Genomic DNA, 24,061 nt, shown 5'->3' with positions numbered 1-24,061 from the left:
TCTCATTGTTGCACTGAAGATCCTGAATGCACACAAAACAGAGATGTCCCTTCACACAAGAGAAGACGCAGTCCTGCTATGGACCGCCGTGGCTATTCCTTATACAGGACCTGGGGCGGAAGGACTAGTCTCAAGACTAAAGACACCTGCTGTATTGCCTGTCTTACAGTCACACTCACTGGACTGTCCCCCCCCTCCACCATCCAGTCCCTGACCAGACACACAGATGCAAGTTGGACAGCTGTTACTCTGACCAACCCAGAACGCCCCAGAGACTCAGAGAAAGAGATACTAGCTTCGTCATGACATCACCAGGCTTGATGAGAGCTCTGACATCATCACCGCACACTGCCATCAGAGAGGGGAGGAAGGGATATGACAGGTGAGAATCTGCATAAGATTAAAAGGTAGTTAACGTGGCATTGGCATAAAGAAACAGTCCGTACGCTCTTGTTAAAGAATATATTAAACATACGCCCCAATAAGTAGGCTTCCTCACCCCTTGAGAGTCTTTGACGAAGTAGCTGCCGCTGGACCCCTGATAGATCCTCTCGGGGAAGATCTCCTCCTCGATGGCTTGCTCTGCCCTCTGCACCACCTCCCTGAACTCCGGGTCATCCGGGAACTCGTTCCTGTGCGGGTCCCGGGGAGGCTGGCCTCTGTCCCGGTCCAGGAGAGGCTGTCTCTCCCCAGCGGACACTCTCACCCCTGACCCCGGGGTAGCGGCGTGACCTCCATAACCACGGGGACTGGTCCCTTCGCTCTGGCAGTAGTTGTAATCTCCTGCGTCCTGGAGAGGGGACACTAGCGGGCTGGTCTCGTCCATTCCGACCCGGGATGGGAACCGAAGCTTGGTCGGTGGAGGGACAGACTGGCCAGTCTGCAGCGGCCAATCGTGGTGTTGCTTCCCTGCTGATTCAATGTTGATTTCAGTTCTTTTTCCAAGCTTTCAAACAAACAGGACCGTCATCTTCCGCAGCCCCGCCCACTCACCATACAGACGCGCTATTGGTGCGTTTCTGCCGTGCGTCCTGGAAGTCCCGCCCCCTGGCGCAGAGGGGTCCTTTCCGTTCCCGTGCCCGTGGAGAACGCGTGTGTCCGTGAGAAGGGAACCAACTAGAGAACATGCCGTCTAAAATCAGGACTGACACCGAGGACATCGCGATGGAGGATGTTTTGGACACTAGCGCGGGGAGCAAGGCACCAAAAGTGAGTGAAAATGTGTTGATGAATGATGCGTAAACCATGGACATGTCCTGGGAACATCCTGGGAACATGACGCATCTCCATGTGCCTCCGCCAACACGCGTGGCCCTGTTTAGCTAACCAGCTAGTAATACAATAGTAGCACAATACAGCTTCCTAGCAGGCAATATCTTATCAAAACCTAGTGAGACGTACAGTTGCTGGCTAGTGATTATAATGGCTAGTTTATAATGGCTGAGATAGCGTAATTATTCACTATAGCTGCATAAGAACATAATGTTTTACTGGCTTGTTAGCAAGCACGCCCTTTACACAGCGCACATGCGCAGTGGCTTCTATCCCACGTGTTATTCAGCCGATCTGTAGATCATCTGGACCGTCTGGGTCGTGGAGACACGTGTGAGCACAGCACATGAGATCAGTGATGGGGGCGGTTCTTCAGGAGGCTCAGCTGGTCTAGCAGGGTTGTGATGACTTGCTTTTTGTTTTAATGCTTTTAATTTGTCCTGCCTTTTGTTTTAAATGTCTATAATGTCTTGCTTTTTGTTTTAATGCTTTTAATGTCTCATGTAAAGCACCTTGAATTGCCCTGTGGCTGAAATGTGCTATATAAATAAACTTGCCTTGACTAGGAGGGAGATTTACGGGCTGCGTTCAGAATCGCATACTTCTACTTGTTCCTACCAGTACGTACTACAGCTGCCCTTAGGAAGTACGTGCTTTACACGCAGTATGCATACAATAGGGACATACTACTGTGTCATAACATTGCGCTTGGACATTTTCCCACATTCGTCGCAGTCCATAAAGAGACATTCGTCCACAGCTGTCGCGACAGTGCAAATGAGCAGTGCAAAATATAAAAACTATTTCTTAAATGGTGTGCAATGAACATAGTATCTATACAGAGTGTGCAATGTTTTTATATACAGTGTGTGTGCCATTGAGCCTATCTGTGTACAGTACAGCCAGTGGTACATTGGTACATGTACTTAAAATCAGTTCATAGTAATGCAATTTAGATTTTTACATTAATTTGTCAGCCATCCAAAGATCACCCATCCAGTTAGCTAACATGTTAATTTCATGATTGCAGAAAATCAAGGAGAAGAAACTGAAGAAGATGAAGGTGGAGGAGGCACCAGTGGAGGAGCTGGTGGAAGAGTGTGAACCTCCATCTCCCAAGAAGAAGAAGAAGAAGAAGAAAGACAAGGCAGACCAAGCTAACGGGCACGCGGACGGATCAATCGACATGAACGGCAACACCGGCGTCGAATCACCTCTGAAGAAAATCTCATCTCATTCCACCGAGGAGAACAACGAAGCAGACACAGAGAAAACTACAGAGGTACCAAAATATGTACTTACCACTCCTCTCCACTGGGTGACTCCACTATAGCAGGAACCGAGGGACGCTTATCTGGTCATATTTCACACAGTCTGTAGTAAACATTTTATTTCACTTATTTGTTTCTTGGAATAAGTAAAGGGAGATAGGAGTTGTCGTAACTATATATAAGGAGAACTGTCTCAGGTGGAGGTGAGCCCCCAGGAACAGCTCTGGGAGGGGAGGGGGGGGGGGGGGGGGGTTTGTTGTAGTGGCCAAGCTCTGCTACAAATCACCTGACACCATGGCTGCTAAAAACACGTTCCCATAGACATACATGGGACATGGGGAAAGAAACTAAACATTTTCTGTGTGTCACTTGGTCAACAACGACTCTTTTAATTATCAAGTTTAAATAACCGGGTCCATTTTTCTTTTTGAAACCACCAAGAGCTGCAGTTTGAAAGCTGATTCTTTCCCAGTGTGTCTATGGGAAAAGGGGAGAGGGGGCCCAGGAAAACACAGCTGCGCCTGTGCTGTGAACCTCCCAAGTAGGATTTGTAGAAACATTTTCGGTGTACGCACTGGGTGAGCAACTTTCATTGGAATGAATGAGCCGCCATCTTTGAACGCCTCACCCAAAGTTTAATACATCCACGGTTGTAGGAGGCAACAGTGCTGGTGGAAGATTGTGAATCTCCAGCTCCCAAGAAGAAGAAGAAGAAGAAAGACAAGGCAGACCAAGCTAACGGGCACGCGGACGGATCAATCGACATGAACGGCAACACCAGCGTCGAATCACCTCTGAAGAAAATCTCATCTCATTCCACTGAGGAAAACAACGAAGCAGACACAGAGAAAACTACAGAGGTACCAAAATATGTACTTACCACTCCTCTCCACTGGGTGACTCCACTATAGCAGGAACTTAGGGACGCTTATCTGGTCATATTTCACACAGTCTGTAGTAAACATTTTATTTCACTTATTTGTTTCTTGGAATAAGTAAAGGGAGATAGGAGTTGTCATAACTATATATAAGGAGAACTGTCTCAGGTGGAGGTGAGCCCCCAGGAACAGCTCTGGGAGGGGGGGGGGTTTGAGGTAGTGGCCAAGCTCTGCTACAAATCACCTGACACCATGGGTGCTAAAAACACGTTCCCATAGACATACATGGGACATGGGGAAGAAACGAAACATTTTCTGTGTGTCACTTGGTCAACAACGACTAAATCATCGGGTCCACTTTTCTTTTGAAACCACCAAGAGCTGCAGTTTGAAAGCTGATTCTTTCCCAGTGTGTCTATGGGAAAAGGGGAGAGGGGGCCTGTGCTGTGAACCTGGGGGAGCAACTTTCATTGGAATGAATGAGCCGCCATTTTAAGTTTAATACATCCAAAGGTGGAGGAGGCAACAGTGCTGGTGGAAGAGTGTGAATCTCCAGCTCCCAAGAAGAAGAAGAAGAAGAAAGACAAGGCAGACCAAGCTAACGGGCACACGGACGGATCAATCGACATGAACGGCAACACCGGCGTCCAATCACCTCTGAAGAAAATCTCATCTCATTCCACTGAGGAGAACAACGAAGCAGACATAGAGAAAACTATCGAGGTTCCAAAATATGTACTTACCTCTCCTCTCCACTGGGTGACTCCACTATAGCAGGAACCTGGGGACGCTTATCTGGTCATATTTCACACAGCCTGTAGTAAACGTGGTATTTCACTCATTTGAGTTTGGTAAATGGAATTGGGTAAATTGAGATGGTGGAGATGCAAGTTGTCGTAACTGTATATGTCTCCTCACCATGTCTTCCTCTCATTACTTTAGAAAAAGAAGAAGAAGAAAAAGGAAGAGATTAAAAAGGAGGTGAACGGAACATCACTCACGACCCCCAAAACTAACGGACATTCCACAGTAGTGACCCCTGCCACGACCCCAGACCCGACCCCCGCCCAATCCAGCGAGGACTCAGACAGTGAGAAAGACACGGTGAGAGATGGCCACCAATAAAACACACGCCGTTAACGTCGCTGGTCCATTCAATAACCAAAATGGATGCTTTCACTATGGACATCTTCCCTGTCAGGCCGGTCTGATATATGGTCCAAAAATCAAAAGGATAACGCACACCTGTTTGGTGAGGCGCTGACCCGGGAGAGAGGGCTTAAAAAGTAGGGATGGGTCTCACACTCTGATACTCAAACCCTGAAGAATGTTTGTCCAAAATGTTGGCTTAATTACATTTTCTATTTTCTACAGTATCAGAGTGTGCGACCCATCCCTACTCTATTTAAGCTCTGATATATGACCATTTGGGATCAGCCTCTGTCGAGCTGTGGAACCTTCTAGATGAAGCACTGTGGTGGTTTATTTTCTGCTGTTCTGGAAATGTGTGACAGATTATGTTCTCTCTCCTCCCCTCTAGGAGACTCCTGAGCAGAAGGAAGGTGCCTTCTCCAATTTCAGAATCTCTCCTCAGACCATCAAACTGCTGCAAGGTAACTACAACCATCTTTCTTAAGCCGGAGTATTTTGGGTGTTGTATTGATTAGATAGAACTTGTAAAACATCCTATGTAGCCTTTACTCTCACCCTTGGAAAGAGACCTTGAAACCTTGTGCTGTGACCTCCAACCTGTCCCTACCCCTTCTCTCTTTCTCTCTCTCTCTCTCTCTCTTTCAATCTCTCTATGTAGCACGTGGCGTCAGCTACCTGTTTGACATCCAGGTGAAGACCTTCAACTCGGTGTATGATGGGAAGGATGTGATTGGTCAGGCCCGGACAGGAACGGGGAAGACCTTCTCCTTCGCCGTCCCCCTGGTGGAGAAACTGCAGGCCGACCCCGACGACCAGAGAAGAGGCCGGGCCCCCAAGGTAGGCGTGCACGCTGCCTGCAACCGTTCACACTGTGTGGTCTGTAGAGAGGCAAGGCATCGCCCACTAGGGACGGGAGACCAGGTGTTCATCTCTCCGTCCATCTCCCCCCTCCCCCCCAGGTCCTGGTTCTGACCCCCACCAGAGAGCTGGCCATCCAGGTGGCCAAGGACTTCAAGGACGTCACCAGGAAGCTGTCACTCACCTGCTTCTATGGAGGCAGCTCCTACCACCCTCAGCGTGAGCTACACCCCTACCAATAACCATATCCTGCTACTAACCCTCAACCAATATCCTGCTACTAACCCTCAACCAACAACCATATCCTGCTACTAACCCTCAACCAACAACCATATCCTGCTACTAACCCTCAACCAATAACCATATCCTGCTTCTAACCCTCAACAACAACCATATCCTGCTACTAACCCTCAACCAATATCCTGCTACTAACCCTCAACCAACAACCATATCCTGCTACTACCCCTCAACCAATAACCATATCCTGCTACTAACCCTCAACAACAACCATATCCTGCTACTAACCCTCAACCAATATCCTGCTACTAACCCTCAACAACAACCATATCCTGCTACCAACCCTCAACAACAACCATATCCTGCTACCAACCCTCAACAATAACCATATCCTGCTACTAACCCTCAACCAATAACCATATCCTGCTACTAACCCTCAACCAATAACCATATCCTGCTACTAACCCTCAACAATAACCATATCCTGCTACTAACCCTCAACCAATAACCATATCCTGCTACTACCCCTCAACCAATAACCATATCCTGCTACTAGCCCTCAACCAATAACCATATCCTGCTACTAACCCTCAACCAATAACCATATCCTGCTACTAACCCTCAACCAACAACCATATCCTGCTACTAACGCTCAACCAATAACCATATCCTGCTACTAACCCTCAACCAACAACCATATCCTGCTACTAACCCTCAACCAACAACCATATCCTGCTACTAACCCTCAACCAACAACCATATCCTGCTACTAACCCTCAACCAACAACCATATCCTGCTACTAACCCTCAACCAATAACCATATCCTGCTACTAACCCTCAACAATAACCATATCCTGCTACTAACCCTCAACAATAACCATATCCTGCTACTAACCCTCAACAATAACCATATCCTGCTACTAACCCTCAACCAATAACCTGCTACTAACCCTCAACCAATAACCATATCCCAGAACCCTCTGTGGTTGTCTCATCTAGGCAGCTCCTTCAACCCGCAGGGGGCTACACTCCTGGCCCAAAGTAGTGATCATAATAATCACAATAATAATCATCATCTTCATAATTCATTTTATTTATAAAGCACTTTTCATTGTGACAGTCTAAGTAATATAGTCCCACAGGCATATACGGTATGTTGTTGCTATTAGTGGATTGTTGCTTACTCTTTGTGTGTGTGTGTGTGTGCGTGCGTGCGCCAGTCGACGCGATCCGCAAAGGTATTGACATCTTGGTGGGGACCCCGGGTCGTATCAAGGACCACCTCCAGAACAACAAGCTGGACCTGTCCCTGCTCAAACACGTGGTTCTGGACGAGGTGGACCAGATGCTGGACATGGGCTTCGCTGAGCAGGTGGAGGAGATCCTGTGTGCCTCCTACAAGAAAGGTGTGTGAGCGTGTACGAGTGTGTGTGCCTCCTACAAGAAAGGTGTGTGTGTGTGTGTGCGCGTGTGTGTGCCTCCTACAAGAAAGGTGTGTGTGCACGTGTGTGTGCCTCCTACAAGAAAGGTGTGTGTGCGCGTGCACGTGTGTGTGCCTCCTACAAGAAAGGTGTGTGCGCGTGTGTTTGTATGTTTGAAAGAGACTATGATCTTTGCTGCATCCTAAAAGAAGGATGAAGATCTAACGTGTGTGTGTGTGTGTGTGTGTGTGTGTGTGTGTGTGTGTGTGTGTGTGTGTTGCCATTTCCTGTCTGATGGTAGCTAGGTGTGTGTTCCCTGCTGCTAAGTGCTGACACCTGTGCTCCTCTGACACCTGTGTGTTTCTAACTGCTATCCTGTGTGTTTGTGTCTGTGTGTGTGTGTCCAGACGGCAGTGAGAACCCCCAGACTCTGCTGTTCTCTGCCACCTGCCCCCCCTGGGTGTACGAGGTGGCTAAGAAGTACATGAGGCCTCAGTATGAGCACGTCGACCTGATCGGCAAGAAGACCCAGAAGACGGCCACCACAGTGGAGGTGGGTTCTGAGGCTCGGAGGAATGAAGGAGAGTCGCTATGGCTACAGCCCTTAGGAGGAGAGTCGCTATGGCTACAGCACTGTGAGGCTGGTGGCTGTAATGGCTGCATGCTGTAGGTGAACAATGCAATAACAGGCATAATATAACACAGGCACAGGGACGACAGCAAGGATGAGGACAGGGATGATGATCATGATCTTACATGGCTTCCAGCAGAGACCTCCAAAGTCTCTGGGTACGATCGCTCGGATAATATATCAATATCAGGGTATGCATCTGCTCTAGTGCTATCTTTTATTAATCTTATTTTAATATTTACTATTACCTTTTGATATTTGGAATAAATTATTTTTTTTGTCCTCTTATATGACCTGCTAGACGTGGCATAAATCTTATTAAAATGCATAAAAATAAGTAATTAGATGGATCGCAAAAGGAAATCTGAGCACTGATCCCCTTTCAGTCGGTCAATACGCAGTTTTTGAACTAATGGAATCATTTGATCACCAAAATATAATGATTCATATTTAAAGTGTCGCAATCTGCCCTTTTCACTCTTAGAAATACATCAGCATCTCCTGGTATGCAATTTAAGACCAAATTTGCACAAAAAAAATATCGTCATTGAGTCCTAATGACCAAGTAGCATTAAAAAGGTCTTTAAGAGCTTTAAATTTAACTTGCTAAAACCTGCAGATCCCCCGATCCTGCTGCTCAGCAGACCGATCAAAAGAGTCGTGTTGAGAAATGTTCCCAGAACTCGCCGGGGAAGTGAGTCTGAGCGGCAGAGCGCCAGGGAAGTGAGTCTGTGAGCGGCAGAGCGGCAGGGAAGTGAGTCTGTGAGCGGCAGAGCGCCAGGGAAGTGAGTCTAGAGCGGCAGAGCGCCAGGGAAGTGAGTCTGAGCGGCAGAGCGTCAGGGAAGTGAGTCTAGAGCGGCAGAGCGTCAGGGAAGTGAGTCTGTGAGCGGCAGAGCGTCAGGGAAGTGAGTCTGTGAGCGGCAGAGCGGCAGGGAAGTGAGTCTGAGCGGCAGAGCGTCAGGGAAGTGAGTCTGTGAGCGGCAGAGCGCCAGGGAAGTGAGTCTAGAGCAGCAGAGCGTCAGGGAAGTGAGTCTGTGAGCGGCAGAGCGTCAGGGAAGTGAGTCTGTGAGCGGCAGAGCGGCAGGGAAGTGAGTCTGTGAGCGGCAGAGCGCCAGGGAAGTGAGTCTGTGAGCGGCAGAGCGTCAGGGAAGTGAGTCTGTGAGCGGCAGAGCGGCAGGGAAGTGAGTCTGTGAGCGGCAGAGCGCCAGGGAAGTGAGTCTGTGAGCGGCAGAGCGGCAGGGAAGTGAGTCTAGAGCAGCAGAGCGTCAGGGAAGTGAGTCTGTGAGCGGCAGAGCGCCAGGGAAGTGAGTCTGTGAGCGGCAGAGCGCCAGGGAAGTGAGTCTGAGCGGCAGAGCGCCAGGGAAGTGAGTCTGTGAGCGGCAGAGCGGCAGGGAAGTGAGTCTGTGAGCGGCAGAGCGTCAGGGAAGTGAGTCTGTGAGCGGCAGAGCGGCTGCATGTTCACTAAACCTGCCCAACCTGTTCTGACTCCACAGAGACGCAGGGAGACAAACTATTCACACACCTGGCATGATCCAACCAGGCCTGCTTACCCTGTGGTTAACCCTTATCTGTGTGTGTGTGTGCGTGTGCGTGTGCGTGTGCGTGTGCGTGTGTGTGTGTGCAGCACCTGGCGATCGCATGTCACTGGTCCCAGCGAGCATCGGTGATAGGTGACGTTTTGAAGGTGTATTCTGGGAGTCATGGACGAACCATTGTGTTCTGTGAGACCAAGAGGGACGTTGACGAGCACACCGCTACCTTCACACAGGTAACACACAATACACACACCCAGCTGCCTTCACACAGGTAACACACACACACACAGCTGCCTTCACACAGGTAACACACACACACACACAGCTGCCTTCACACAGGTAACACACACACACACAACACACACACACCCAGCTGCCTTCACACAGGTAACACACTCAATACACACACCCAGCTGCCTTCACACAGGTAACACACTCAATACACACACAACACACACACACCCAGCTGACCATGAACGCCTCCATCAAACGGGTAACACAAAAACACGCACACCCAACTCGCACAATCCGATCAATACACACCTGTCCAAAACACATCAACACACAATCAAACAGATGCCTCACACGCACCTCACTAACCTATTGTGTGTCCTATCAGAGTGCCCAGTGTCTCCACGGAGACATCCCCCAGAAGCAGAGAGAGATCACCCTGAAGGGCTTCAGGAACGGCGACTTCGAGGTGCTGGTCGCCACCAACGTAGCGGCACGCGGCCTGGACATCCCAGAGGTGGACCTGGTGGTGCAGTGTTCCCCTCCCAAGGTGAGGGGGAGGGATGGAGGGAGGGATGGAGGTAGAGAGAGAGAGAGAGAGAGAGAGAGAGGAGGCCTGCGCTGTGTGTTCTGATCTCCTGATGTTGGCGTCTGTCTGTGTGCGTGTTTCCAGGATGTGGAGTCGTACATCCACAGGTCGGGTCGTACGGGCAGAGCCGGCCGCACCGGGGTCTGCATCTGCTTCTACCAGCGCAAGGAGGAGGACCAGCTACGCAATGTAGAGAGGAAGGCTGTGAGTCACCTTTAACCTTTCACCCCGTGGTGACCTGCAGCCTCGGGACATCCTGCCCCCTCCTCTGTCACATTGTTCTTGTTATTGTTGTTTCTGTTCAGTGTTAATTTCATTAACGGAAATGTTGATGAAAGATGTGCGTTAATTTCCCCGTGACTAAGACGTCCCGTTGAGGTTACCAAAACACATCTTTGAAAATACAAACTGTGGCTAAATTTTACAGAAAGTAAAAAAAAAAAAAGACTTTTGCGAATGTCGCCGCGTGGCGAAATCCTGGCCGCCGGGTTCGGAGATTCGTGCCTCAAGTCCCGCCCACCACCCAGTTCACACAGATTGTATTGACTTTCTATGTAAACTCGCCGCCGCAGGAAAGATTAGCGCCCGATGTGAACACAGCATAAGACTACATCTAAAACATGCCTAAGTCAGGCGTTTTGTTTACCTGCACCACAATAACATTTCCTGTTGTTCACAGGGCATCACGTTTAAACGCATCGGAGTTCCCACGGCCAATGACATCATCAAGTCGTCTAGTAAAGACGCTGTCAGGTGTGTAAACTACTGCGTGTGACACAGAAGACTGCTTATTTAATGCATAGACTGGTCACTGTCCCGAGCGTTTGTCTGATGGTTGTGTGTGTGTGTGTGTGTGTGCAGGTTTCTAGACACCGTTCCCACCACGGCTATCGAGTATTTCCGAGCCTCGGCCGAGCAGCTGATCGAGGAGCGGGGAGCGGTGACGGCCCTGGCGGCGGCGCTGGCACACATCTCCGGGGCCACCAACCTGGAGCAGAGGTCCCTGCTCAACTCTGACGCTGTGAGTCCAACCTGCCTCACCCCCCTTCCCTTCACCTCACCCCCCTTCCCTTCACCTCACCCCCCTTCCCTTTACCTCACCCCCCTTCCCTTTACCTCACCCCCCTTCCCTTTACCTCACCCCCCTTCCCTTTACCTCACCCCCCTTCCCTTTACCTCACCCCCCTTCCCTTTACCTCACCCCCCCTTCCCTTTACCTCACCCCCCTTCCCTTTACCTCACCCCCCTTCCCTTTACCTCACCCCCCCCTTCCCTTTACCTCACCCCCCCTTCCCTTTACCTCACCCCCCTTCCCTTTACCTCACCCCCTGAACCCTGGTGCTGGAGCCTCTTCCCTTTACCTCACCCCCTGAACCCTGGTGCTGAAGCCTCTTCCCTTTACCTCACATGAGCTCTCTACTCACCCCTCTCTACCCCCCTCACCCCTCTCTACCCCCCCTCACCCCTCTCTACCCCCCTCACCCCTCTCTACCCCCCCTCACCCCTCTCTACCCCCCCTCACCCCTGCACTTTGAGAGCCACCGTGCTCCATTCCCCCTCATGTCTCCAGTGTGCATGCGTTGGGAGTTTTATCATCCAGGTCCTCCTCTCTCTCTCTCTCTCCCCTCCCTCCCCCCCCAGGGCTACACCACCATGACGCTCACCTGCTCCCAGGAGATGCACAGCATCAGCCTGGCCTGGAGGACCCTGAAGGAGCAGCTGGGCGAGGAGGTGGACGGCCAGGCCCAGAGGATGACCTTCCTTAAGGGCAAAATGGTACCAGAACACACGCCTTCCACACACACACACGCATGCATGGCTTCATATGCGCACACACACACACACACACACACACACACAGCTTGCTGTGATCTAACTGATTGTTTGCATCTGTCCTGTAGGGGGTGTGTTTCGATGTCCCAGCAGGCAAAGTCAAGGAGTACCAGGTCAGTACGTCCCTTTCTGTTCCGGTTGCCAGGGATTGGTCAAAGTAGCCAGGGATTGGTCAAATCTGTTGTGATTGGTTAGCCATAGCTTGTGAGCCCTTCTGATTGGTCTGTGTGGCTGGCTGGAGACAGAGAGAGACAATGGCTGGAGACGGAGAGAGAGAAAGTTGGAGAGAGACAAGCGCCGCTCTCTCCAGAGCATTCTGCCCACTCTGCTCTTCTCCAGGCCTTAGTTGGCGGCCAGCTGGAACTCGCTGTGCCGTCGCGCGTGATTGGAGCAGAGTGATGCCGCAGGCTCGGATGACACGACGCCACCCGATGACGATAGCCGACGATCAGCCGATAGCTGAAGGGCGCCGCTTATGCGCTGTATTATGGTATGGCGCCATGGTTACCAGACCCGTATTGTCTCCCTGCAGGACGCGTGGCAGGACGGTCGCCGTTGGCAACTCGCCATCGCCATGGAGCTGCCCGAGCTGGAGGAGAGGCAGTGGACGGGCGGCGACCGCTTCGGAGGGTCTAGGGGCGGCGGAGGATGGGGCGGTAACCGTGGAAACGGCTTCAGAAGCGGAGGCGGCGGTAACTGGCGAGGCGGGCAGAAGCGCAGCTTTAGCAGTGCCTTCGACCGCTAAACTACGCCCGCCTCTATTAACTCATCTAATTGGCCCCCTTGTGTCGCCATGGCAACACCGGGGGCGCTTTGTTACCGTTTGAGGAACCAACTGCCCGTCAACCTCCTCTGGGACGACCCTCCCAGAATGTCAACACAGCTGATTGCCTTGCAATTGCATATTTATTATATATGATCAAAGTCTGTATACACCCATTCTTTTGAATGAGATAAATTTGTCATAAAGATGGTCGGATGTGAAACTGGCTTGCGTTTCTCTCACCTGGTATTGTAACGTTATCTTATGTGTTTCCTGAGGTCAAATTCCTCTAAGATGTTAACAAAATACAGTATAACTCTTAACGAACAAACGTTTTAATCCAATACAAAGTCCATACATACATTAATTCATGAAAAAGCTCATGCTAAGAGGAGTAATCCAAGTAATAACAAGCGTGACAAGCCAGATGGCGTAACACAATGCTCCATTTACCAAGCCTCTCTGGTGGAGTTTGTGTGCTGATTGTCAGGTTCACCTCTGAACAGAGGTATTGCCCAAAAGCTTGGCTTGGAACAGGACACCCCTGGCTGGACTGTGTGTTCTAGACCCAGAACACGTTCACTATCTCCTCCCTCTGGCCTGGCAATGCTGTCAGTATGGAGCCCAGCTGTCTGCATCTCAATACTGTCAACTGGCTTCCTGTCTTCGGCTCCTAGACTGATCTGAAAACACGTGATAGGCTTAAGTGTGAGGAGTGTTGTCCACCAGACGTCAGATTCCACCTGTCCACTTTCAACAGAGTCTGCAGATGGAGGGGATAGAGAACAAGGGAGAGGAGGAGGCCACCGTAGCCTATTGAGACAAGCCCATTGTGTAGTCCTCAAGTGATGACCTGAGAGTCCCAGTGGGTCCATATCTCTCCGTCTGCATGGGGCAGGCCAGGGCGTCCACGTCACCGCCTGGAGAGAGAGAGAGAGAGAGACGTCAAACAGCAGAGAAGACTGTCGCAACCAGCTCTGGGGCCTCATTTATCATTGTGGATACACCCTATTTCATTTACACACGATTTTTGTACTTGCTTTTCTCCGCAAATAATGTGATGTATCATGACAAAACTCGATGGGAAATATTGTGTATATATGCACTGATAAATGAGGCCCCTGGTCTGGTACACGTCAGAATCCGTTTATTTCTCAGGTAGTTTATGACTTTTACATAAAAGAGTCAAGTGACATTTAAAGCTCCAGTATGTAACTTGGGCTCCGACCCTGCTACGGGCTAGTAGAGATTCAGCCTCACGGTAAATCCGTCCGCTTCACAGTCACGGTTTGAGGGTTTGGGTACGCCTGCACTCCTAGCTTACACGCTGTGAACCAGGCCTGGCCACGCCTTTAAGAGAGGCGCCCTCGGCTCTAAGCTTCCCTCCCCCCCCCATGCTCTGGTGTGACCCGACACCAAATGAGAATAGCAAGATGGGGTTTTCACAGAGGAGCTTAAACCACTTATCCCTCTCGATTTATAATAGCAATATTTAAATGTTTAAAATGTTACAGCAATTGTACATATGGCAGCGTTAATAGCTAACGTCCCAGAATGGAGATTACGACAGGACAGACAAAACAAATTACATCGGCAGCGCTTATGTCACTCACAGGTGTCACTAGTGTCACCATTAGTATTGCTTCTGCCCTCACTTTTCCTTTCTGGGTCTAATCTCGGGTTCTCATGATTAGCCTAGCCTGGCTCCAGCCCCTGAATCAGAATTTTCGAAAGGTGATTCTGGGACTGGGAAAGCTCTCACTCAGAATGATTTCTCGGTTGGAATTACAACCAGGCCAATCAGCGTCCTGTGTTTGTTTTTTGGTTTCTGCGTGCAGTGTTTGGTTTGGTTAGGGGGTGAACTTATCACTGAGGACTCCCTCTTCGGAAACGCCCATCTCGGAAAACGGCTGCAATGGGAGCTTGTTCAGACTGAATAGTGAAGTGAGTGAGTGTCAGGCTATGACTAGCCAGCTATGTCACCGAAAAGTTAGCCATTTGAAAGTGCGGGTGGACAGTATTGAGGAGTGAGTTTAAAACCACTTCAACTGGGCTACACACACCCTTACAGTAGCAGTCTTCCCAGAGGGAGGAGGAGGCTGGTCTCCAACCAGGATGGTCTCCTGACTGGCCCCAAAGGTCTGTGGTGCTCAGGTGGTCAACAATCTACAGGTCACACAAACACAGACAGGGAGAGACGGGCATTTAGTAGCGTTCTATGTCTAGAGAAGACGCCAGAGTGAGGAGCAGCTGTTTGTAGTATTAAGTCATTAGTACTAAGTCATACCTTATACACGGCCTCTGCCTGCTCCTGCTCATCCGTGGAGCTGTCCCACATATCTGCACAAATCAGACAACACCATTACCAATCAGTAGAGGTCAGTGACCGTGCGTGCGTGTGTGTGTGTGTGTGAATCGAGAGCTACTGTATAGTCATGGCGGGGCTGTTCCTACCCTGCGTGTGGGGGGTGCAGGAGGAGGTCTGGGGGAGGAGCTGGAGGAAGGAGGAGGAATACGAGTGCTGCTCCGCCGTGGCTCCTTCCTCCTGCTTCACTCTGCCGTAGGGAGGAAGACTCTCCCTGTCCCTGCTCTGGAAGAGTCCGTAGCACACCCCCTCCTCGCACAGCCTCCCCGGGAAGCCCCTGGCCCTGCAGAACGCCTCTGGAGAGAGAAGAGGAGGAAGAGATGAAGAGAGAATCGTCTTTCAAGGGGCTCAATGTAACGTCGTTGTAAGCAACTCGGTTTTTGTTTACAGATTTTCTCCCGCCAAAACACTGTATGTTTCCTCGTGGTCTAATAAACATGTTGAATGCATTTCCTACCTCATAATTCCTTCGCAAAGTGTTCTCCTGTGTTAAGGACACATACAATGTTTTTTGGCGTGAAAATGTGAATGTAAAACAAATAATGAGATGTCTGGAGTGACGCTACACAGTTAATATCTTGTTATAGGACTGAAAAGACAGTCGTGCGACAGCAGAAAGGGCTATGCCACTGACCTGAGAACCTGTCCAGGGGAACAGGGGATTCTGGGATGTGTCTCACTGCTGCCGCCTCGCACCCCTGCTGGCCTGAGGAGAGACCAGCAGAGAGACCAGCTCACTACCCACTGTCATGTCGTGTGTAGGAGACTTGCTACGGTCAATTCTTTTCATCCTTGTGTATCTTTGTGTTTCTGTTTCATACGGCCGTTTCATTCTGGTCTGCGTGTTGCATGTGTGAACATGTATTCACATGACGTTTTTTGAAAAGAGACACTGGTCTCAAAAGCCTTCCCCTATATGAATTGAGTTTTTTTAAAGTATATATATAATACTACATGTATATCTGTTTGCAGCTGGTTGGCGGCGACCCCTGACCTCTCCTGCGCCGGCCGGGGGCCCTGGGGGGGAGCAGCCGGTAGACCCTGGAGGCCAGGCTTCCCCTCTTCATGCTCTGTTCTCTCAGTTCCTTCACATCTGGCAGGGAGTTCAGCGCACAGCGGAAGTTCGCCTTCCAGGTCTTCGGATCAGGCTTGTCTCTGCCCGGGAGGAACCTGCCTGAGACACACACATACCAGATATCAAGGTGCTGACAACACACACACTCACGTGTGTGTGTGTGCGCGCACACGCACTCAGATACCAGACTCATCAAGCCCAACACATTTGCCTGCCAACACACACACCCACAGACTCATCCATCCCAACAAACCTGCCTGCCAACACACACATATACACACACACATACCAGGCTCATCAGGCCCAACACACCTGTCTGACAACACACACACACACCCACACACACACACACGACTCATCAACCCCAACAAACCTGCCTTCCTGCCTGCATGCCAACACACACATTCATGTTGATCTTAACCACTCTCCAGCACTAGCATGGTATTCTGATGAAACCAGACCATTGTTTTCAGGTGTGAGCGCTGCACAATATGTCCTCAGAACACAGCGGGTTGAAGACATCTGTTAGAGATTCCTCAGTGATCATTATCAAAGCTCCCATGGTACCCCTGGGGATAGTAGCCTAGAGGTCACAACCGCACCAAGCTCACTAACTAGTAGCCAATCACAGCCACATAGGACAACTAGTAGCCAATCACAACTACAGATAATAACTAGTAGCCAATCAACTAGTAGCAAATCACAACCATCACAGTCTAACTAGTAGCTGATCACAATCACACCATGATAACTAGTAGCCAATCACAACCACACTATGATAGCTAGCAGCCAATAACAACCATCACAGGATAACCAGTAGTCAATCACAGTGTTTTAAACAAACACTTTCACAGCTTGACTGGTACCAAATAGAATCCTGTTCTGTAAGTTAATATGGAGTACCCACAGTGTGTTAGTCTACAGTGTGACCTTTGGGGTATAAGTTGTTGACTTGGACCTTCAGTATGGCTTTGGTAACGCTATCATGTGCCAGGAGCTGTGCTCATAGGGAACTGATCCACACACTGCTACGGCAACAAGCATCAGGCAGGTGATGGATGGACTGGAGGAGCAACGGACTATATGACACTCTACAGATCATCTTCACCTTCAGACCCTGACTGAGAACGGGAGGAGGCAGAGAGAGAGAGAGAGAGAGACAGAGAGAGAGAGAGAGAGAGAGAGAGAGAGAGAGAGAGAGAGAGAGGGGGCAGGCGGGGGGGTGGTTAGACAGAAAGTGAGAGACAAAGATTGAGAGAGAGATTTCTTTAAATGATTACAGTATGTTTACACTTGTTTCCTTTATTTTGTTTTGTTTTCTATAATTTTTTACTTGCTTTGGCAATATCAACATATACTGTGTTTCCCATGTGAACATATACGGTGTTTCCCATGCCAAGTCCTTGAGAGGGAGAGTGAGCAAGAGAGACTGGGAGAGAGAGAGGGAGAGAGAGATAGAGAGAAGGAGACTGAGAGAAAGAGAGGGAGAAAGAGAGAGAGAAAGAGAGGGGGGGGATTAGGTAAGGGATCGTGCAAGGATATAGGAAAGCAGGGAAAGAGAAGGTTTGTGTGTGTGTGTGTGTGTGTGTGTGTGTGTGTGTGTGTGTGTGTGTGTGTGTGTGTGTGTGTGTGTGTGTGTGTCTGCTACCTGTGTACATAGCCCAGCTCCTAAAGAGCGAGGCATCCCGGTCGATACTCCAGCCATGACGAGCTGCGTGCTTCCAAGGAATCTGAAACACTCCCCCGGACTGATCAGACCACGGCGCACGGGAGGAGGAAACACAATTCAGAAATTAAAAGGACATTCATCTCTTTATTGGCACAGGCCTCCAGTGAATGAGGAAGCATTTCACTTGTGGTTTAACGTGTGATTCTCACATAACCATATCATGAATCATAAAATCTATCATATCTCATATTGAAAAGTTACTGAGGTGCCAGCGCTGACATTCAATTACAGGACCCGGGGGGGGGGGGGGGGGGGGGGTTATTTTGGGAGGAAACCCTTGCAAACACGGGTGGAACACACACACTCCACTGAGTCGACAGTAGGTACTATGCCACTGTGCAGCACGTGAGCGATTTCAGGGTTCAGTGCCTTGCTCAAGGACACTTCGGCACACTGCCGGCAGCTGGAGTTGAACCGAGGACCTTGCGATCCCCAGCCACCCTACCTACCGAGCCGTTATCATTAGTAATTATTATCATAGCCATTAATGAGGCTTAAGTCGCTCGGTATGTATTCACAACGTGCTTTAAGAGGCCTAGGTCTCAAAAGCCTTCCCGTCTATAAATGAAGGATTCATGATAAAAACCAAGCTGGAGCCTCCTTACCTGGTCCAGCCAGGAGACCCCTGGGTAAACGCCCGAGTGGATCTGCTGCTCCAGCCACGGCCTCAGCCTCAGTCTGCCTGCAGCCGGCCCCGGCACCGGGGGACCCATCCTCTCCTCCAAACCCCTCTGCAGTTCCTCGCCCGTCTGAACCTCACACCCGTGCAGCCCTTTTCACCGCTCCAACCTCTCACCTGTCGGACCCTCGCGTCTCTCCTCCGACCGGCTGTCCAAGCCTCGCGCTGACCGTCCGACCTCTCCTCTCCACCACCCTCTCGCTCTTTGAGCAACGAACAATCCAGGACCGGCGACACTCGTCTGGAGAAGCCCTCCTGTGTCCTCCGATGATCTGCCCCGGTCTGTGAGCACTCAAAGAGTGGGGTAAGAGATGCATCCGCCCTCTTAAACAGATAAGCCGACGCGTGGCTCCTCCCCTCTCTGACAGGTTGTAGCCACTTCCTCGCAGAAGTCAGAGGGAGTTTCCATGGAACCTGGACCAGCTCTGTCCTGCCTCCCTCAACTCAACCCCTTCCTGACGACCTGTTGTCAAGGGCGCCCCCAAGGGGTGGCTGGGGGGAAGTGGGGGCGTGGCCTCCATGTTAAAATGACTGGCCACACCACTGGCCCTCCTAACCGACAAGCCCCAGTCATTCTAATCTTTTCTAAGCTTTTTAGTGTGCCACCCCTACGATATTCACTGGTCCCATCTGGCCCTCCCACAAAATATGTTCTGCTTTTCTAGGAGGGGAGGTGGGGAGAGGGGGAGAGGGGGAGGGGGTGCACGTTACACAGGGAGTCTGGGATGGATTAGATAGATGGAGTGTCAATATCCAGATGAGGGAGGGTTCAACTGTCAGTCCGTCCTCCAGACCACAGTCCAGCGAGGCAGATGATGGTTAACAGAGGTACGGACACATGTGTGATGAGTTAGCTCAACTGAAGGGTACAGGAAGCAGGTTTGATTCATTAAATATTCCAGATCTCCATTTTCTATTATGTCTAATTATAACTTTTGATAACTTGCTGATGCAGAAATCACATGCTCTCTTATTTTGTGAAGAGCACTAGGCTCAGTGTACTCTTGGGTCTAGGTCTAGAGAGGTATACGGAGAATACCCACTTCTTTATCCCCAGACACACAGCGTACCCACTTCTTCTTCAGCTCGGGAAGTAGAGCAGCTGGCAAGAGATCAGAAGGTTCCCGGTTCAATCCCAGCTATTGGCAGCGTGCCGAAGTGTCCTTGAACAAAACATTGAGCCCCACTCATGGGTGACAGTCACCTCACAGGAAGAAGGTCCTGGGTTCGATTCCTGCATGGGCTATCTCCCGGGCCTTTCTGTGTGGAGTTTTTTTCTCCCCATGCACACAGGAGTTCACACCCACATACTGAACAACACGAATATGAAAAACATGCAGAAGAACAGATGCTCTTCAGTCCTGTCCCTGACCAGGACTTGGACACTTGGACTTGGTCCCTGGGGGCCACTGAGGAGGCTGCCCACTGCTCCTGGCTGCTCCTGGAGGACATATTGGATGGGATAATGCAGAGGACAAATTCCACCAGTAAGCGACCAAACTCAACCCACCCGCCTCCTGCCCGCCCGCCCGCACGGCCGCTGCCCTGTCTGGACCATGGAGGTATAAGGTCTGGACAGGAACACATCATTCTGCTGCGCTGCTATGGTCAACTGCCCCACATCTCATCATGGTCAACTGCCCCACATCTCATCATGGTCAACTGCCCCACATCTCATCATGGTCAACTGCCCCACATCTCATCATGGTCAACTGCCCCACATCTCATCCGACTCGCTATTTGACCAACATTCTCAATGAAAGCAGCGTGTAGCCTACATTTTCAGCAGACAGTGACACAAAACGTCACTATATTTACCCCTAGCGACATGCTATCTACGAGGCTGTTCCTACTCTGCTCAAAAGTGTCAAAATTGTGAGATTTCCCTTTCTACTACAGGACTCTTGAACCCACAGTATAACTTGTGCACCACCGCCCCCTGTTGGACTGTTGTGAAAAGCGTGGCCACTTCCCAAACAACCTGCTGTCCTCTGCCAGGAGGATACTATCCTTCCCGTAGTAGCCTAGGATACTTGAATTGATCTGATGGGTAAAGAATAAATGAGTTAACTAATTGACACGTGTCATGCATTTCTAGTGTATAACTATACTCTGGTGTACGGTAGCCCTTTAACATGCGTGGATAGTGACATAGTGGTGTGAAACAATAGCCTATGCCTAATTAATTCTACATTATTCTCCACAGCATACAAACACTTAAATTATTAACTACTCATTAATTCTATAAAAGATCATTTGTTCTATATAAATGACGGACAGTGGAAACGGGGAAAAAACAGAATGCAACAGTTAGTGTGAACAGTGGGGGAGCGATTCTGAACCACAATGAAAGAAAGAAAGGGAGGAGCGGCCAGAAGCGTGACGTCGGGCTGGAATGAGGGAGTGAATGTTCCGGGTCAGAAACTGGACGAGGAGGAACAGGGATAACACTAAACGAACTGGGCTAAACACACCGAAAAAGAAATGTGATCGTTTTCGACTGAGGATTTTGAGAACTGCTAAACATTCCAGGGGCGACTTGATGAGAGAGACAATCAACAAATCAGGCGTCTTATATGAACAAAGTACCAAAGTGTGACTGTCAGGACGGGTTATTATAGGGTCCCAGGTCAGCTTGCCTGGTTTCGATGTTTACTTTCGCAATTCACTCGGAAAACAACAAGAACGCCTTTCTTTGGAAATCTATTTAATTGCAAGCGTATGAAGTAGTCTAATCTGTTGCCCCAATTCTTTGGTTTTATTCGTGTCTGGTGATATATTAGTAAGCGGATTTGGCCTCAGCCCGTGATGTTTCACTGTATCCCGCTGTGGCGGTGCAGCCGTCATGTAGAGATGATCGATAAGCGCCACTGCTCACTCCTGTACGTCCCGGACGAGATCTACCGCTCCGGGCGGAGTCTGGAGGAGCTTCTGCTGGATGCCAACCAGCTCCGGGATCTGCCCAAGGTAAGCTGGTCCAGTCCGGTGAGCTGCTGGGAGCCTAGAGAAGCCAAGAGAAACCTGTAGGATCCGAGAAGTTCAATGATTAACTTCACATTCCAGCTGTCTGACTCTGACCTGCAGGAGAAGTTGCGCCCCGAAATCATTTTCGGTATCTTCAAGATGTGTTCCCCCTCGTGAGAACGGTAACACGGTGATCCCCGGTAACACGGTGATCCCCGGTAACACGGTGATCTCCCCACGCCTCCAGCACGCAGGATAGCTTGGCCATCCCTAGTTTGGACTGTTTTGACTTTACTTATTAGTGTTTTTTTTATCTTAATGAAAAACAGTTGGGTCTCGAAGTCCAATAAAACGCATTAGACCAATGTCTTTACTTTGTTATCTAATTAGATAGCAGAAGCAAAGTGTGTTGACACGTTTATCGATCATTGTCACTGCTGACATTTGTTTAGATGATGCCCCACGCCGGTGACCGACCGACAGCTGATCCCTGACCCCTGACCCCTCTACTCAGAACGAGCCTGGTGCCCCCTGACCCCTCTACTACCCTGGTGCCCCGATAGAGACCCACTCCAAACCACGATCTCCACATTGTATGACTGCTTGGGGGGTTAGAGATGACAGAAACCGATCAGAGCTATGCCATCTATTAGTCACACATTCAGTCCTCATCATTATTAATTATTCAGTCAGATACAGTCCATTATTCAGTCCAGATGATCATATCCCTAAAAGAAATCTGAAAGAATATTAGATGTTTACCCTCTTAACTGGGAGGGGGGGGGGCAGTTAGTCCCACATTTCAACTATGAATCCATGAAGTAGGCTAGCCTGATCTTCACATAACCTGCAGGTCAGCCAGTCTTTGTTAATGGATCTTATTAGTTATCACTCTTTATTTCTGTGATTGTGTGAGTTCATGATGAGTGGAGGATGTGTCACTGTGTGGGCCCGTCCCTCGGGGGCCTCTTCCCAGTCTAGGTGACAAGTCCTCCTGTGTTGAGGAAATCAAGTTCTCTAAGCCCATCACCTCCTTCCTGGCCTTGTGTGTGAGGGTAGGGGAGGTGTGGGCATCCCTGGCCTGGCTGGCATGGTGCTGATATATATATATATATATCTATATATTTATATATATATTTGACCTTTATTTAATCAGGTAGTCTCATTGAGATACAAAATCTCATTTACAAGAGAGACCTGCCAGGACAACAACAACAATGTGATAAAAGTTACTGACAAACAAAACACTCTTTAACAGGACAAACAAGAACAAAACAAAACATACAGATAAAAATAAAACAACAGGCAGACTTTAAGTGCAGAGGCAGAAAGCAGTGGGATGAACAGTCCGTTATGGTCCTCAACTTAAAAACAAGAACAAGCCCCCACTGACATTTTGTCCATATTTTTAAGAAGAGACGTGAACTCTCCTCGGGGAATCAGGGCAGGGTGTCTATCTTCAGCTCCTGCTGGAGTGTGTTCAGGTAGAGGAGATGGAGTAGGAGAAAGCCTTCAGCTCCTGCTGGAGTGTGTTCCAGGTAAAGGAGATGGAGTAGGAGAAAGCCTTTAATAAAGCCTCTAATAATAATGTCATAAGCAGGCCAGGACCAACCCTTGTTTCTGGAACTCCCCCATGCCACTAAAGGGACTAGCTGAGTGAACCCAGGATCCATGTGACAGAATCAGTCCTTACGACGCCCGACGGCCCATGCTTGCTGTTGGCTTTATCTCTGAGGTGATGTAACAACGAGGCCCTTGATAGGTCAACACCTTCAGGCTTATAGAGGGATGGGGCCTAGAGGCAGCTACTCGGCAGTTATTTTGAAGAGATGTGGAACTGTATTCCTAAGAATTAATGAGCTAGTAAAGACTTGGGCTGAGTGAGTGATTGTGAAATGGGATTTGTTATGGTTGATGTAGAAATGGCTTGACTCCAATCAGGCATCAGTCTTATTGAATAGACTCACATTGAATCTGTTAGTAAGTATGGAATAGGCTTTGTCTGTTATAGTAAGTATGGTTAGTTCTGTTAGAATAAGCTATGTCTGTTATAGTATGGAATAGACTATGTCTGTTATAGTATGCATAGGCTAGGTCTGTTAGAATAGGCTAGGTCTGTTTTAGTAAGTATGGAATAAGCTATGTCTGTTATAGTAAGTATGGTTAGTTCTGTTCTATGTCTGTTATAGTATGGAATAGACTCTGTTGAACTTAATGAGGACGAGTCATTCACAGCATAGAAGAGCCAGTAATTCTCTGCATTTTATTACAAACTTGTGGAAACATGAAGCAGGAATGAGTGGGCCACGCTTAGACTGATGCTCCTCCTGTATGGCCCTCTCATTGTGGTGTATCCTCCTTCATAAAGATATGGATAACACGTAGCTGATGGAGTCCTACAGTACTACTACTACTCCCTACCTACCTACTACTCCCTGCCTACGACTCCCTGCCCACTACTCCCTGCCTACTACTCCCTGCCTACTACTCCCTGCCTACTACTCCCTGCCTACTACTCCCTGCCTACTACTCCCTGCCCACTACTCCCTGCCTACTACTCCCTGCCTACACTCCCTG

At 49.5% G+C, this 24,061-nt stretch overlaps 3 protein-coding genes across 5 annotated transcripts in view; 2 read left to right on the top strand and 1 right to left on the bottom strand.

Annotated features, from left to right (window-relative positions):
• Positions 1–963, bottom strand: part of LOC311325766 (phosphatidylinositol 4-kinase type 2-alpha) — a gene marked incomplete at its 3' end in the record, with an annotated part of 5,756 nt that extends 4,793 nt beyond the window's left edge. Inside the window, exon 1 of the mRNA XM_084458527.1 lies at positions 500–963. Coding sequence (XP_084314653.1) covers positions 500–826 — 327 coding nt within the window. The 5' untranslated portion in view covers positions 827–963. The remainder of the gene's footprint in view (positions 1–499) is intronic.
• A 107-nt stretch (positions 964–1,070) lies between these two features.
• ddx21 (DEAD (Asp-Glu-Ala-Asp) box helicase 21) lies at positions 1,071–12,889 on the top strand. 2 transcript variants are annotated; one of them, XM_084458509.1, is made up of 17 exons: positions 1,071–1,209; positions 2,303–2,554; positions 3,200–3,403; positions 4,364–4,525; positions 4,962–5,034; positions 5,232–5,410; positions 5,533–5,650; positions 6,890–7,075; positions 7,498–7,643; positions 9,346–9,489; positions 9,876–10,037; positions 10,161–10,280; positions 10,756–10,829; positions 10,938–11,097; positions 11,718–11,852; positions 11,978–12,022; positions 12,442–12,889. In XM_084458509.1, exons 1-17 carry the CDS (start codon positions 1,126–1,128, stop codon positions 12,652–12,654), a joined length of 2,457 nt encoding a protein of 818 aa, XP_084314635.1. In that variant the 5' UTR covers positions 1,071–1,125; the 3' UTR covers positions 12,655–12,889. The 2 variants fall into 2 exon arrangements, with proteins under 2 accessions (XP_084314635.1, XP_084314636.1); XM_084458510.1 differs by lacking the exon at positions 3,200–3,403.
• An 8,068-nt stretch (positions 12,890–20,957) lies between these two features.
• lrrc1 (leucine rich repeat containing 1) overlaps positions 20,958–24,061 on the top strand; it is a 30,686-nt gene continuing 27,582 nt past the window's right edge. For both annotated transcript variants that reach the window (XR_014631024.1, XM_084458656.1), the window contains exon 1: positions 20,958–21,487. Coding sequence is in view for 1 of the 2 variants with exons in the window: in XM_084458656.1 (XP_084314782.1) it covers positions 21,329–21,487 (159 nt within the window). In the remaining variant the exon portion in view is untranslated. The remainder of the gene's footprint in view (positions 21,488–24,061) is intronic.

The sequence above is a fragment of the Borostomias antarcticus genome, assembly GCF_949987555.1.
Source record: "Borostomias antarcticus genome assembly, chromosome: 25".
NCBI classification, from domain to species: Eukaryota; Metazoa; Chordata; class Actinopteri; order Stomiiformes; family Stomiidae; genus Borostomias; species Borostomias antarcticus.
This window is presented reverse-complemented; position numbering and strand designations above follow the sequence as displayed.